Source organism: Dermacentor andersoni, chromosome 7 (assembly GCF_023375885.2).
Source record: "Dermacentor andersoni chromosome 7, qqDerAnde1_hic_scaffold, whole genome shotgun sequence".
In the NCBI taxonomy this organism is placed as follows: Eukaryota; Metazoa; Arthropoda; class Arachnida; order Ixodida; family Ixodidae; genus Dermacentor; species Dermacentor andersoni.
Window position 1 is genome coordinate 81736796 of NC_092820.1, and position 14456 is coordinate 81751251.

General features: G+C 45.9%; 2 protein-coding genes across 4 annotated transcripts in view; both read left to right on the plus strand.

Moving 5' to 3' along the window:
* The window catches only part of LOC126534797 (uncharacterized), a 72583-nt gene extending 72247 nt beyond the window's left edge, over nucleotides 1–336 (plus strand). For both annotated transcript variants that reach the window (XM_055072749.2, XM_055072750.2), the window contains one exon: nucleotides 79–336. The gene's annotated coding sequence lies outside the window, so the exon portion shown is untranslated. The remainder of the gene's footprint in view (nucleotides 1–78) is intronic.
* A 5840-nt stretch (nucleotides 337–6176) lies between these two features.
* The window catches only part of LOC126534796 (protein-cysteine N-palmitoyltransferase HHAT-like), a 31632-nt gene continuing 23352 nt past the window's right edge, over nucleotides 6177–14456 (plus strand). The window contains exons 1-3 of one of the 2 annotated variants that reach the window (XM_055072748.1): nucleotides 6177–6733; nucleotides 8289–8356; nucleotides 12392–12502. In XM_055072748.1, coding sequence (XP_054928723.1) covers nucleotides 6595–6733; nucleotides 8289–8356; nucleotides 12392–12502 — 318 coding nt within the window. In that variant the 5' untranslated portion in view covers nucleotides 6177–6594. The remainder of the gene's footprint in view (nucleotides 6734–8288; nucleotides 8357–12391; nucleotides 12503–14456) is intronic. The other variant, XM_050182032.3, reaches the window with a different exon arrangement.

Sequence of the window (14456 nt, forward strand, 5' to 3'; positions counted from 1 at the left end):
ATAAGGCGCGTACACTGTGCGCTTGCTACCAGCTGCGACTACGTGAATTTCTGATTTGAACTTTGATTTGCTGTGCAGCCATGAAGAATTCCCGCTTGTTCGGGTGCTCTCATCCTGTAAATCACGGGCCGCCTTCCAAGGCCTATAACGTGGCAGCGTACGGATGCTGCGGAACCAGTGGCCGCCCTCCGGGTGCTTTTCTAGTTCTTAATATAAAGGCTGGCCACTCAGCTCTGATATTTCTAAAACGAAGAAGTGCTCATCGTTTTATTTCACGAGTGCCGTTATTTGCGACGACACTGTGGCAGTAATGTTGTAATCCAGTGCATCCCTAGACGCCAAACAACGCCCAGAAAGGCAGCATCCAAGTCGGCCTGAAGTATTGCAATCTATGAGAGAGCGAATAAAGTGTTAGGACAGAAAGCTGAACGGTCGCGTGGGTTGAAGAGAACATTGATGAACAAATTCTTGAACTCAATGTTGTTTCCTGTCTCGGAGGCTGACAACGAGAAAAGGGCCATAATATTTGACCCGAAGCCGTTGGAGGAGCATTATTAATGCCCAAGTAATGAGGCTCTTGCATTGCCGAGGGGGCGCTGCGAAAATGGTGCTAAAAAGCGCCCTCTGTCCTGAACTGGGTAGTACCAAGCTCGGTCGCCTGCTTTGGAAAGTACGTTTAGAATATGGAGCCGCCACTTTCGGTTTTGTTGTACCACGGCTTGCAGCGAATATCGGGCGCCGAAGATTTTTTCAGGGATGGCATGCTGCGTGAAGGCTATAAATTATGCAACGCCGAGTACGTGTACGCCGTTCAAGAAATAAGCGGCGAAGTTTTAGCGCGGTGTCAATCGCAAGTGAAGCGCGTCGCGCACGAAATTGAAATTAAGGTAAGGTTTGCACGCTGCTAGATTCAGGCGCACAAACGCGCGGAAATGCTTGCTATAAATGAATTCACAGCAGCCATAAGCAGACATGTGTACGGAACTGCTCGGGCGCACGATCGTACGCGGCGCGACGGCAGTGGTCTTTCGACATACCGCGAAACGGCGGGCCTCCTGCAATCTTTGTTGACTGCATGCCGCTAGACAAGTAGTTATGCCTGCGCTGTAGTAGCAGCCATCTGTCCCTTTAGCAACTGATAAATAACTGATGCAATGCATATGAGCTCGCAGTAACTACGTGCGAACCGCGCTGCAGCGCGAGCTCGGGCGCTGCTCGCTTGATGTTGCTTTTAATGACAGCGCTCGAACGTCGATGTGCTGTAATCAATACTACCTTGCTGCGCTGCCTCAACGTGCTGGCTTGAGGACAGGGATGAGCACATTTAACTCTCTACTAACCTGTGCTGCTCGTAATGGGGTAGTGAATTGTCACCGAATCAGCCCGACCATTTGTGGTCATTTGCACACACCTGGTCACTTCACCGCTTCGCACCAGTCGAATTGTTAATTGTCGCTGTGGCCGGGTCCCGAATCGTGAATCACCAGCCATGCCTGCTGCTATGTCGGTCTGCCTTCGGGACTGTAGGTGCAAAAGACTGAATTTTAGATCGCAGATAATCAAGCAAGCTTCAAGACAGACGAAGCAGTCAGCATGGCGCGAAGTTTCGCTTGCCCAGCGCGACCAACTGCAGCTATCCAGCGCGCCCGACGCTCAGCTTCGTGAAGCCTTGAAGGAAAACGGTAAAATCTGATGTTGGGATTCAGGCGTTCTTGTTCATGGCAGCCCACGACGCAGAAGTAACGACGGTGACTCTTTTTTGAGGCTGAGGTAGGTCTCTCCGGATCGGCGTCACCTATTCCGTCTGCTTCCAGCATTACGTCTCACGGAGAGTCCGTTTTCGTTAAACTATAGGCTGCGGCTCGCTCGCAGCGTGGTCGGCGTGGTCTATGAGAAGTGACGAGCCTTTTCGCACTCGCAACAGGGCTGAAAAAAGTGCGAATCGACGCAAAACTCGGGCTAGAAACGTGCTTCGCCACAGCCAGGGCTCAATACTACCCAAGCCGGTACTACCCAGATAACGCTTCGCGCGCCGCCACCAGGCGCCGCTACTTTACCTCAAACTCCGGCGCATGGCCCCCATAGCGTACACGTGAAACATGCTGCGGGGAAACTTGTGGATTAATTCTATTCGTTTATATTATGAGACGCTTTGGTGGTGCTTTGACGTTGTACTGCATCCAGGAGCTACGCATGTTACACAGCATATTAAAAATTGCCAAGACAGTAGCACGCACTGACACCAGGAGTGATCAACCATGTCACCACCCTTCAATATACTGGCTCAGGGACCGACTCAGCTTTGGTTACACGGTCTGTAGGATCGGTCCTCTATACTTGGCCGAAAGCTGTCCATGCAAAGTGAAGAGCCAAAATCTTCACTTTGATAAAAGCGTGTTCAGTTGGCCTAATCGGTCTTGCTCCTTGAAATCTATCAGTTATTCTTGTTCAAGACGTGACCTGTGGCGGAGATTCACCACATAAAAGGCATCCCGTTCCTGTATAAATATGACAGAGAGAGAAAGAGAAAAGAGGAGAAACCGCAAGGTCAAGCAGACGAGCGTCAGGCTTGCTACCTTAACCGCGGGTAAGGTAAGCGGTAAATACAAAGAAGGAAAGAGAGAGAGAGAGAGAGAGAGAAAGTACCGCATGCATTTGGGAGGACTATAAACGGTCCCTCATCCCAGTGCACTTAGAGAACTGCGCTAATGCGCTAATAGGTTTCAGCGCCGACGACGGAGGAGGAGGAAGCAAACTTTATTGCTCTAGAAAGAGTAATTCAGCGGTCAGGCCGGATGTCTTCATCTTCGATTGGTTGATGACGATCTCCGGCCTACATGGTTGGCGCCCCTATTCCAACGCACCACTGAGCGTTTCTGCTCGTCGGGCATGATCCACCAGCCTCCCTTGGAGGCTAGCGTGCCGCTGGAGAGCACGCTCTCCCACTGCTCCGCACTCGGATTTTCTATTTTTGTGGAATGCCTTATTCGTATTGCACTGCCATGTGATGTGATAAAGTGTGGGAAATGCGCCACTCCACGGGCATGTGTCCCTGTATTGACTGGGAACAATTTGCTTAGTATATGTAAATTTGGGAAAGTTCCTGTCAGCAGCTTTCGCCAGTAAACTGCCTGTTGTTGAGTGAGTGTATTGTGGGGCGTGGGATATCTCATCCTCGTTCCTCTATGGTAATTTAGTATGTCAGAGTACGTTGGGATCACTGTCATGAAATCCTCCGGAACCCTGTTTAGGTCCGCTCGGTTTGTATGCTCGCGAGCGATCCTGTCAACCCTTTGGTTGCCCTCAATCTCAGTGTGCCCCGGTACCCAAAAGATGGTGTGTCTAATGCGTTTATTCTGTCGGCCAACGCGGAGGAAGATCTGGAGCGCTTTTTGACCGATTCTGCCGTTAATGCAGTTTCGGCATGCTTCCTTAGAGTTTGTTAGAATTATAAGTGATCTATTTGTGCGGTAGAACTGCTACAGCTGCTAGAGCAACAGCCATTTCCTCTCCCTCGGTTACCGTACAATCCCGTGCCGACGCGCAAGCGATTTCCCTTTAGTCCGCGTCTATTACTGCTGCGACGACTCTTTGTTCTGTTTCCCTTCGTTATCGAGGATATACCGCGGCGTCCCTGTATACCCTGTTCGCCTTGGTTGCTAGGTATTATTCTACATATTTTGCCCTAGCGTTCCGCTAGGCTGTGTGTAAATTCGCATCCATGTTTCTTGGCAGAGACCCTACCTTCATGGTGCTGCGATACTCGTCGGGTAGGTTTGCCGTTCTTTGTCTCCCCTTTCAATTTCTTTGTGCTTCAGTTTTTTTAGGAGCTTTCTGCCCGTGGTAGGCTGCTGGAGTCTGAGTAGCTGGGACCCTAATTGTGCTTCTTTGAGCTCCTCGAACGTGTTGTGCAGTCCGAGGGCCAGCAGCTTCTCTGTCGAAGTGTTGGCCGGCAGGTGAAGTGCTGTTTTGTAAGCTTTCCTTATGATGGCGTCGGCCTGGTCCCGTTCGTCTTTGTTTGTGTTGTAATATGGGATGGCGTACGTGATCCGGCTGATTATGAGGCTTTTAACCAACTCGACCGCATCTTTCTCCTTCATGCCGCTTCTATTTTGCGAGACGCCGGTGATCATACGTGCCACCTGTTCCGTCACTCGCTTGAGTAGGTTTATGGTATGTGTGCAGCGTTGATTACTTTGCACCCACATTCCCGGAATCCTGACGGCTTCTTTTTCTGGTATCTTCTGCCCTTCTAGGGTGACGCTGATTTGTTCTTCCGAGCGTTTTCCTCTTCTGACTCTAAGGACCTCGGACTTCTCTGTCGAGCAGGCAAGGCCTCTTTCGCTAACGCATTCTTCCACGCATGTTGCTGCGGCTTGTAGTCGTTCTTCTTTTTGGCTGAGCGGCCCTTGGTTAGTCCAGATGGTGATATCGTCGGCGTAAATGGCGTGATGTATGCCGTCGATCTCTTCCGGCTTCCGGGCTATCCCAATAATTGCAATGTTGAAAAGGATCGGTGAGGTCGCGGATCCCTGCGGGGTTCCTTTGTTTGGCGTGTGGAACTCGTCTGTACGTAGGTCTACTAACCCCACCGCGGCGTTTCTGTTTGATAGGAACGCTGTCACGTAGCCGTGGGTTCTTCGCCCGCTGTTGAGATCGTCCAGTCCCTTGAGGATGGCCGCGTGGCTGATGTTGTCGAACGCTCCTTTGACATCGAGTGCCATTATTGTTTTCTCCGTTGTAGGGGATGTTGCTTAGAACCCCCTCTTTAATTTGTAGTAGGACTTCTTGGGTTGATAAATTGGTGCGAAAGCCGAACATACTGTAGGGATACTGATCTTCGTCTTCCACGTATTGTTGTAGCCTCCTTGTCACGATTCGCCCACACAACTTGCCAAGGCACGAAGTGAGTGATATCGGCCGTAGGTTTTCTACTAGTAGCTTTTTCCCTGGCTTGGGGATCATAACTACCTCCATATGTTTCCATTCCTCTGGCAGTGTCCCCGCTTCCCAACGTGCGTTGAGGATGTTCGTCAGGTGTGTGACCACCTCACCACTTATGTTGCGGATTAGTGCGTTCCTAATCTTGTCTGCGCCTGCTGCTGTGTTCCGGGTAGATTCCTTAACTGCTGCGAAAACTTCCTCCCTGGTGATGGGTCTTCTCTAGGTCGGGGTTTTCTTCGCTTCGGTATCTCTCCGTGTACGCTACGGGTTTATCTTGCCCGTAGCACTTTACACGGACTATTTGCAGTAGCTCTTCTTCTCTCCCTTCAGATTGGTGTACTAGTCTTTGGATGGCCTTGTTACTTTCTGACTTGGTCTTGGTTGGGTCCATTAGAGCCTTGAGGATACGCCAGGTCTTTGCGGTGCTGAGGGTTTATTCAGCGAGTCGATAAACTTTTGCCAACTTTGTTGTGTGAGTTGGGCTGCGTATTCCTCTGCCTCCTTGGTAACCTCGGATGTGGCCGCGGTCCTAGTATCTTTGAGTCGAGACCATTCACTCAGCTGAAGACGAAACCAAATTCTGTCGCTAAATTTTACCCGAACACAGACGTATATGGGAACGAACGTGCCCCAGAAGGATTTAGCTGGTTATGATGATAATGGTTAAAACATTTTTATAGACAGGTGAGGCGAAATCGGGAAGGAGACCTTAGTTCGGGCTCAATTATGTCATCGGCGAAATGGCCCGTGCCCGTCGGATCAATGCGCGGGCGACTTAAGAGGTGCCGGTGCAAAGGACAGCTTCCCACTTCTCTGGGGTGCGGAAAGCAACAAGGATAAATACGGGTGAATAACGGGAAGCAAGGAGCGGTGCATTGTACGGTAAGGTTAATGGTCGCAGGGCAAACGACGCATCCTGGAGAAGCGAGATCCTTGAAGTTGCGCTGAAGCTCTCACTGCAGGGTGCCGACCAATGTGTTTGGGATCGCTCCAATGTTCTCATGGCATTAATTTTTCTTCTTACGAAGTTTTACGACCAAGAGTGGGAAGCCCTATTAACAAAGTTAGTTCAGAATTTCAAAACTAACAGCTGGCTTCGCGTTAGGATGGCCAGGAGTATTCTGGCATTACGCGATCGTGTAAGTGTCGTTACCATGTTATCAGCATACTCGATCTTACAAGAAAGCACACAGAAACCAAGTTCATGGCCGGCAAACCATATTCGAGTCCTGTAGATGTTCTCGGAGACAGGGAAGACAGGCCCACAGTCACGCATGCAGCGCAGCTGTGATTTGAAAGCCTGCGCGCGAAGAGGCTCCTTTTATGCGAGATGTGCTGAGTCCCTTTGTTCCTTCGCCGTTCCCTCAAACCAGCTGCCGCATTAAACGCCGTTGCCCATAAAACGTACCAGGCTGCTTCGGAGTGGGATGTATTAGGCGTTCAGTGTTCGCTCACGAAAAAAAAACAAAAAACTAAGTATACGCAAGAAGGTGTACTTTTTATTTTCTATGACAAAACGCTGGAAGCGTTGTGCGCAAAATGTAGATTGCATTACGCCGGCAGGTGTTCTTGAGATTGTATATTTATCTCCCCATGCGTTCGATTGGTCGGGTGTCTTAGCTCTTTTTGGACGACTTCAAAATCCGGAGGATGACGTGTAACAGCTTTGCCAGAACGTCACGTGCCGTCGTGGACAGCATTTCACGTTATGGCTACCTCCGTGTGGCCCACTGGACCACCTGGCCTCTGTTGTTGTTCTACGCCGCCTACAGTGTCGTACGAAAGAAAGGTAACGTTTATTTTTTCTCTCGGATGCAGTGGGCCCGAACACCATCTGAAGTAACGCCTGTTTAACATATAACTAAATTACGCTGGCGAAAAAGAACAACGCAGGCTTCTTCAAGGGCCTAACGTTTCCGCTTATGCAGCTTCTCCATGTGAATGCAAGTCCTTTCTCGCTTTTTGTTTTTTCTGCGCGGGTGGTGGAGAAGGTTGGGTTAGGGGATATGTACTCTCCTAAACATCTGAGTTTCGGCCTATTCACCGTGACAGGACGGCTTCATTTGAAAGCAGTGAATGATTCTCATTTAAAACTTGCGTGTTTTCCGAACGCGCGCTCGCGCGCGCGTGTGTGCGTGTGCGTGTGCGTGTGTGTGTGCGTGTGTGTGTGTGTGTGTGCGTGCGTGCGTGCGTGTGTGTGTGTGTGTGTGTGTGTGTGTGTGTGTGTGTGTGTGTGTGTGTGTGTGTGTGTGTGTGTGTGTGTGTGTGTGTGTGTGTGTGTGTGTGTGTGTGTGTGTGTTATTATGGGCACTGAAATGACAAGCACAGAACATGCCACAGGGAAGCGACATAGAAACTCACTAAGGTATCTCGCTGGGACCTGTCTCTTTAACCCTTTCAGACGCCACTGTATCTCACTGAGTGAAAAGTTGCTTTCACCATATTTCTTGCATCTTCAGAATCATAGAAAGTGTACCACTGCAGAAAATATTAAGAATTTTCAGTTGTTTAGAGAGTTTTGTCAAATTTACAGAATGAGGGTGCCATACGAAAACTCCCTACAGAAACATCAAATATGTGAACATAAACTATTTCGTGTTTCGAAAATCTTCTAAAGCCCTAATCCAGCCACTTAATAGCTACACGACGAAAGAAGTGTACCTGCTGTATACAACATACTGACACCGAGTGAAAACGCCCAACCCGTCTACGTTCCCACTGATTTTGCTAAAACATTATGCACGTTATTCGAAATTGCTGCACATTTCCAATCGTAAGTGTTTCAATATGTACGCCATGCATTTTAAATACTTTAATAAGCGATGCTGCTGTTGAACTATCGTGCTATACGCAGTTGTGTAGACAGCGTCTGAAAGGGTTAAGGAAGGCTGAAAGTGCCTTGGTTGCGCGAGACGCGCAGACTCTGCAGGGAATTGGACGAAGGAGAAGAAATGTTCTGGTCGAAGGTGGACAGATGGAAAAGGGAGAAAAAAAAAGAAAGATGCATATCTTGTGAATTTGTCCGCCCCGGAATGACTTCCCGTGCGAGGCGATGAAGGTAGGTAACCTTGTTTGAACTTGACGGCTAATGCAAAAAAACAAAATGGGATCCCCGTCTCGACGAGACGACGTGCGCGGTTAGTCCACGAGACAAGCATGAGTGTCGTAACTCAAGGCCCGCGACAGTCCCCGGTGCTACGATTCTTAACGGAGCCTTGTGAACAGTCGCTATCGCTATCGCTATCGCTTGTGAACAGTCGATCGATACATTTATTTCAGCTCTGGTAGCAGGAAGTCACGTGCACGCGAAAACATGCCCGTGTGTGTCGTTCTCTCGTCTACAGCCGAGATCGTCTCTGCTCTCCACAGAGAAGCCCGAGGATTGTGCAGGGCCTACGAATGCAAGCAAAGGGTAAGGTCATTTATGTCTTCATAAAGGCTCGGCATGGTTGCACTATTTGCTAGCAGCGCCAGCGTTCTCGTATACACCCGACAGCGTAACTGTCGGGTAAATACGAAAAGCGATTTGCTTTTAGTTTCGCCGTCATTGCTACAGTGAATCCTGCGCAGTCGCTTACTAAATAAAGACGCTTGGTTGGGTCTGTCAGCTTTTAGTGTGCATAAAAGCCCAACTCGACTTCTTAGAAAAGCTATACCGACGCATCTGTTTTGCCTTACAACACCATTCACATTCACTTCTGGTGAGCCCCAGTAATCGTAGTGGGCACTTTATTGTTCATCATATTTTACGTACATTACCTATGTCATTCTTGTTGCGATGGCGTTGACAGTTTGTGAGCGCAAGGTAGCTCATTTACTGTGTGGACATCTTATAACGAATCGGCTCTTTCGCCAGTTTCCGTGGAAGGTGGTTGGCGGTTGGCAGCAGTAGGATTTTCACCGCCGATACAAAGACGCCGATGCAAAGGCAACGCGACCTCTTACGCAGGGAAGAGCTCGATTTCCATTATTTATATCCTTGGTGTCTTTGTTTGTTGGCTTCTTATGATATGATTAATGAAAATCGGGCCCCTCATTTAAATCTTTTCTTTTCGTTATACATAACGAGGGTCTCGAATCCGGCAACATTGATGCCTTCAGGTAGCATGTGTGGGTTTATTGACCGGTTTATGTCACCCAAAAAGGTCACGTTCTCGTGGCGCCTGCGGCACAAAAGATGTTCCACGTCCGCCGCCAAGGACTGTGAGTGGTGGCGCTGGCTAACACTCCCAGGGTTCTACTAGGAAAACATAAATACCCAAGAAAGTGGACGGGGAAACGGTGTCGCGGTAGCTCAAGTGGTAAAGCATCGCACGCGATATGCGAAGCTTGTGGGATCGTTCCCCACCTGCGCCAAGTTGTTTTTTGATCCACTTTCATTTCCATTAATTTATCGTTTCTTTATTTCATTTATTAAGCCCAAGTAGTTTCCCCTATGTTGTCTTTGGTGTCAGCGTTTGTTGGCTTATAATATGACCAATAAAAATCAGGCACCTCGGTTGGCCCAGCACACCTGTCACTACAAAATTACTTAACAGACAGAATCCAGTTATTAAATATTTCAGGAGCTCATTCTAAAACCATGTTCACTATCACTAATACTGGCGTGCCCGAGGTTTCCATTTGGGTCCGCTTTTATTTTTAGTATCTGCCTAATTGCCTTTCTTCTTCAAAAGGTATAGTTTATGCAGACGATATTGGCATCATTCACTCTGATAAACGTTTTACAACTCTAATATTTAACCTTAATGGTGATTATATAGCCTGCTGGATGGTGCCATACTAAGCAGCTACAGATAAACATGTGAAAAACAAAGTTCGTTCTGTTGACTTCCCACCAACGAACGCGTAACTCCATTCCTCCTATTTTTCTTGGCGCCAGTAGTATCCCTGTATGTTTTTCCTGCAATTATCTTAGTGTAGAAGCAGACAGAAATCTTAAAATTATTAAACAAATATCTAAAGTAGAACAGTACATTACCTACGGGATCAGGATGCTTCTCAAAACATAAAACACATTTAACCATCAAATAATACTATCCTTATACTTTTCATTTATTCATTCCCACATTCACTACTGCGTTAATTGTTAGGCAAACACTTGCGTAACTCCTTAAAAATCATCGCAAATCCAATAGAATCAGGCTATTAGGATAATTACAGTTAGCCCGCACAACCACAACGCTGCATATCCTTTACGAAGTAATTATTCTTTCAGTCACAAAACTTGATAAATATAACCTGGGCACCTTCTTGTTTCGACAAACCAATAACACATGGCGCGATAGCTTGATACCACAATCTCCTCTATAAATACCCATATTGCCAGGTTTGCAATAAGTAGGAACTTATTTTTACCTAAAATACATTCTAATTATGGCAAGCAGAGCCTCCATTTTTCAGGCGTCGCATTCTGGAGCCCGGTACTATTAGATAGAAAAACACTGAAAATTCACGAATTCAAGAAGCAAATAACAGAATATACTTTTTCTAATACTGATGCTTAGTTCGTACTCATAACCGTTGTTTCAGTGTCCGTTCATTTAATTTTCATTGTCATACCATTAGATTGCTGTTTGATGTCCTCGTCATGCATATGTATTCGAGTTCGCCAATTATGTTTTGTACGTCATGTCATTTATGCTGTTAATTTATTAGTGTCCAACGAGATCATCCTGCAGTGTTCTTATATGCCTCCTATTTATGGATATTTATTTCTTCAATTATGTTATTCTTACTGGAACTGGCAATTCTTCGTTCTCAACGATTTGTTGAAACTGCTGTAATATGTGCTTTATTACATTTAGTTTCTAAATGAAGTCCCATTGCATTCTTTGACTTCGGGACTTCCTTCTGCATATTAACATCCTGTAATCTTTCTAATCATCACAATAAAACCGATTCTGACACTGAATGATTACAAATGTTTGTGCACGTAGGCGTATATCTGCTTGCATATGTACGATTACACTGGACTTGTTTCTTTTTTTCGAATATTATGCTTTTATATGTCCTTTAATGCTTAAAGGGACACTAAAAGGAGAAATTATTCCTTCTGCATCAGTAAATTACCGTTCTACAACACCAAAAACACCACTCTTACAACGATAAGATTTTTGGTAAGCCAGAAAAAGCGCAAGAACGAAATACGGGTGGCGACGCCTACTTTAGTCCCGCACGTGGGGGCTGTGACGTCTTCGATTTTGATGGCATCTTCTAGGGCCTACTAATTATATATAGTGGTACAGATTGACTACATTGTGTTCTAAAGGAACCACATATTCAACATGGCAAGTTTCGGGAACGTTTATTCAGCCAACGCGGCCCAAATGCTAAAACATACTTTGGAATCGCTGATGTCACGCTGACGTACCGGCGCTGGGGCTTCGTGCGAAATTCAAATACTGATACTTGGACCTTCATTTTCTCATCTAATATTGAGGCAATTTTTTTAAATGACTGTCTGCAGGGTTCTGAAACAATGATTCATTAGTCTAAACTGATTTATTGTTTCGCTTTAGTGTCCCTTTAAGTGACAGCGAAATTTACTCAACCAAATTTCCACGAGAAGCTTCCGAATACACTCTCAATATAATAAAAAAGCTTCTGAACAGAACAGTCATCCCGTAATCGGACGACTAAGAGAAAGGTTATGATTAGCCAGTTCTCACCAGTAATTCGCTTGTAGCAACAGAACTGCTTGTTGGCCTAGTTATCACACAAATCAGTTGGAAGTGCCGCCCGTGTTGTCTTTATGTGTCTTCCTTTTGTGAGTGTTCAATTGCGGCAAGAAACATTCGCTTGTAATGTCAGCTTGTTGGCTTTTAGAAGTAATTTCCTGTGTTTGCCCTTTCACAGCTTCCTTAATGCAACAGAACTGCCGAATACGCTTCTGTATCGATGTTGTTGCAAGAATCATGACAGATTGCAAAGACGGGCAGCCCAATGATAGCTACCTGCGTTTATTATTTTTTTTTCACATCAGCATATTCTATTGCTATGCGTGAATTGTATGTTTTGTTCTTTTCCTTTCGACAGACAGTCCTCTGTAAATTCCCAGCGTCGCACATGTCCAGAAAGTGCCTGTATGAACCGTGCCCGCCATGCTTATATGTAATTTTATTCCTACATTGGGGCCTCATATATGGCGACCTATGCGAGAAATAAAAAAACGCCAACCTCACTAAATGTTTCATGCCCTCCCATTGATTCTTCACCGCGCATAATCATTTTCACGGTAATCGGCAGTAACGAAAAGTGCCGCTGCGAATGTCTCCGTACAAAAGAGAAATGTTCACTTTATTGCCGTTGTCGCTAATAACGAGCATACACGTCACACGGGTCGAGGCATACTGGGCGATGCAATTCACGTAATATTCAGCAACATTTGACCTTTTCCAAGGTTAAACCATAGAACGCCTAAATGAATATTACACACTGCTTTCAGGATTACGGTGACTTCGAATGGGACGCCATCGTCGCAATTTTCTGGTCGATGAAATTTTGGATTGTGACTCATCTTGTCGTCGGACAGCTCGTAGCAGCGTTCGCCTCACGGGTAAGACAATAACTGCAATAGGCTTTTGTTGCGGCAACTCTCTTATTTCCTTTTTCTTTGTTTAGTGTTTCAGGAGCTGGTTGTATGTGCAGGTAATATTGAAAGCCTGTAACAAAATGGTGCACACGTATGCAGAACAGTGTCTCCCAACGACACTGCCCATCACTTTGATTATAATTACTAATATCAATGTTATTTTTATTATTTCAATTAGAAGTATTATTATTATCACCATCATCATAATCATTATTGTGCTATGGCTCGACTCCAAAAACATGTTATATGTGTTCTGCCACTCTTGACATATTGGGAGTTTATTTCCTGTGTTTCAAATAAATGTAGACATTCATGTTATATGATTAACTCCCTGTTACGCCCGCCTCCTCGTTTTCTGTTTCCCTTTGAACGGATAAGCGTTCTTTGGCCAGTATCCCAGCAATATCTGTCTGTCACGCGAAAAGCGTAATGCCTAGTGCCTACGCAAAAATGCTTAATTTGTGAAGACATTTAATCCTTATATTAGTGTAAGTGAAGATAATTGGTAGCTTTATAAGGCATAAGGAACAAAGGGAACAAAAAAAAAGAAATGAATTCGATCAGAGAAAAAACAGTTCTCGTTAGATCACCTTGAAAGCTTACTTTCCCGCATTATGGGTGTGTCTGCAGAGAAGCCTACTGTGAGGCTACTCATAAAAATGCGATTAACTGAGTGGCGCTGTGATAACAGTATAATAATGATAATAAATGACTGGTGGCGTTACCGGAGCTGGTGATGTCGACGTCGCCACGTCAAGGTCGTAACAAGAAAGGAAAAGTGGAAAATAATATAAAAAAGAAAACATATTTGGGGCGGCCTGTTGTGACGGCGTTCCGGCTCTATAGGTACTGTCACTTTGAAGGGATTATGCAGCGTCCTCGCAACTCATCTTCACACCGTAACTACATCAATTTCATTTGCTTTGGCACCGGAAAAGCGATGGATTGACATGCACAAGCTAGGAAAGGCAAGAAAGCAAAAGTGAAGCAACAGCCGAGCCAGAGAATGCTTACGCATTAGCAGACAATTCTCGGAATTGCTGTGGCATATTTTGTTTCTTTATCTCACATTGTTGTCTACCACATTTGCCTTCTCCGCACATTTTGTCTCACACACTACGTTGTCAGTGCACCAGCACGAAGGTTCCGTAGGTGTTCCTTGGCGCAATAAAAAACATTTATTTATTTATTTATTTATTTATTTATTTATTTATTGCCGACACTTAGTTCTGTGCTTAAAGGTACACTTTATTTTGCCACATAGACTCTTAGGCATAAAGTAATGATTAAGTACATCCAGTCATAATAATCAACATAATGACGCGTACGGTAAAGTTCAGGGCGAACTACCACTGTCGTCTAGAGGAACCGGCCCTCAGTTGCGTCGCACGCAGTTAATGCTGTATTCCTATCAGGGAGTTTTAGCTTGTCCGCAGACTTCTTGCCTTTTACGGATTACCGGGTAACCGCAGCCTTAGACGGCAGTGGCAAAGCTGGTAGTAACCCTTTGTGAGGCTTCGTCCAACTACAGTGCGTTTACAAGTTGTTTGTCACGCGTCAGAGTTATCGTCGAAGCAAAATCACTAAACGACTGCACATTAAGTATTATGTCGTTACCAATGTTTTGAGCCAGCAAAAGGAGGACATATGAAAAGCCACCGCAGTATTAGCTTTGAGTGCTTTCTTGTTATTGACCGCTTCACAAGATGTCGCCACTAGCGTGGTTGGTGCCGTACACCTCTCCAGTCACCCGGTATTCCACAAACTCTAATACGTTTACGGAGAGGATAAAACTATCTTTTGGGTGTGCCATGTTAAACACTAAGAGTAATTTTAACTAACCTGCTAGATTGCACAATTGCGTTACCAAATGAGCCACTGAGTCAGCGGCGTGTGGCAGTGGCAAGTGATTGCTTAC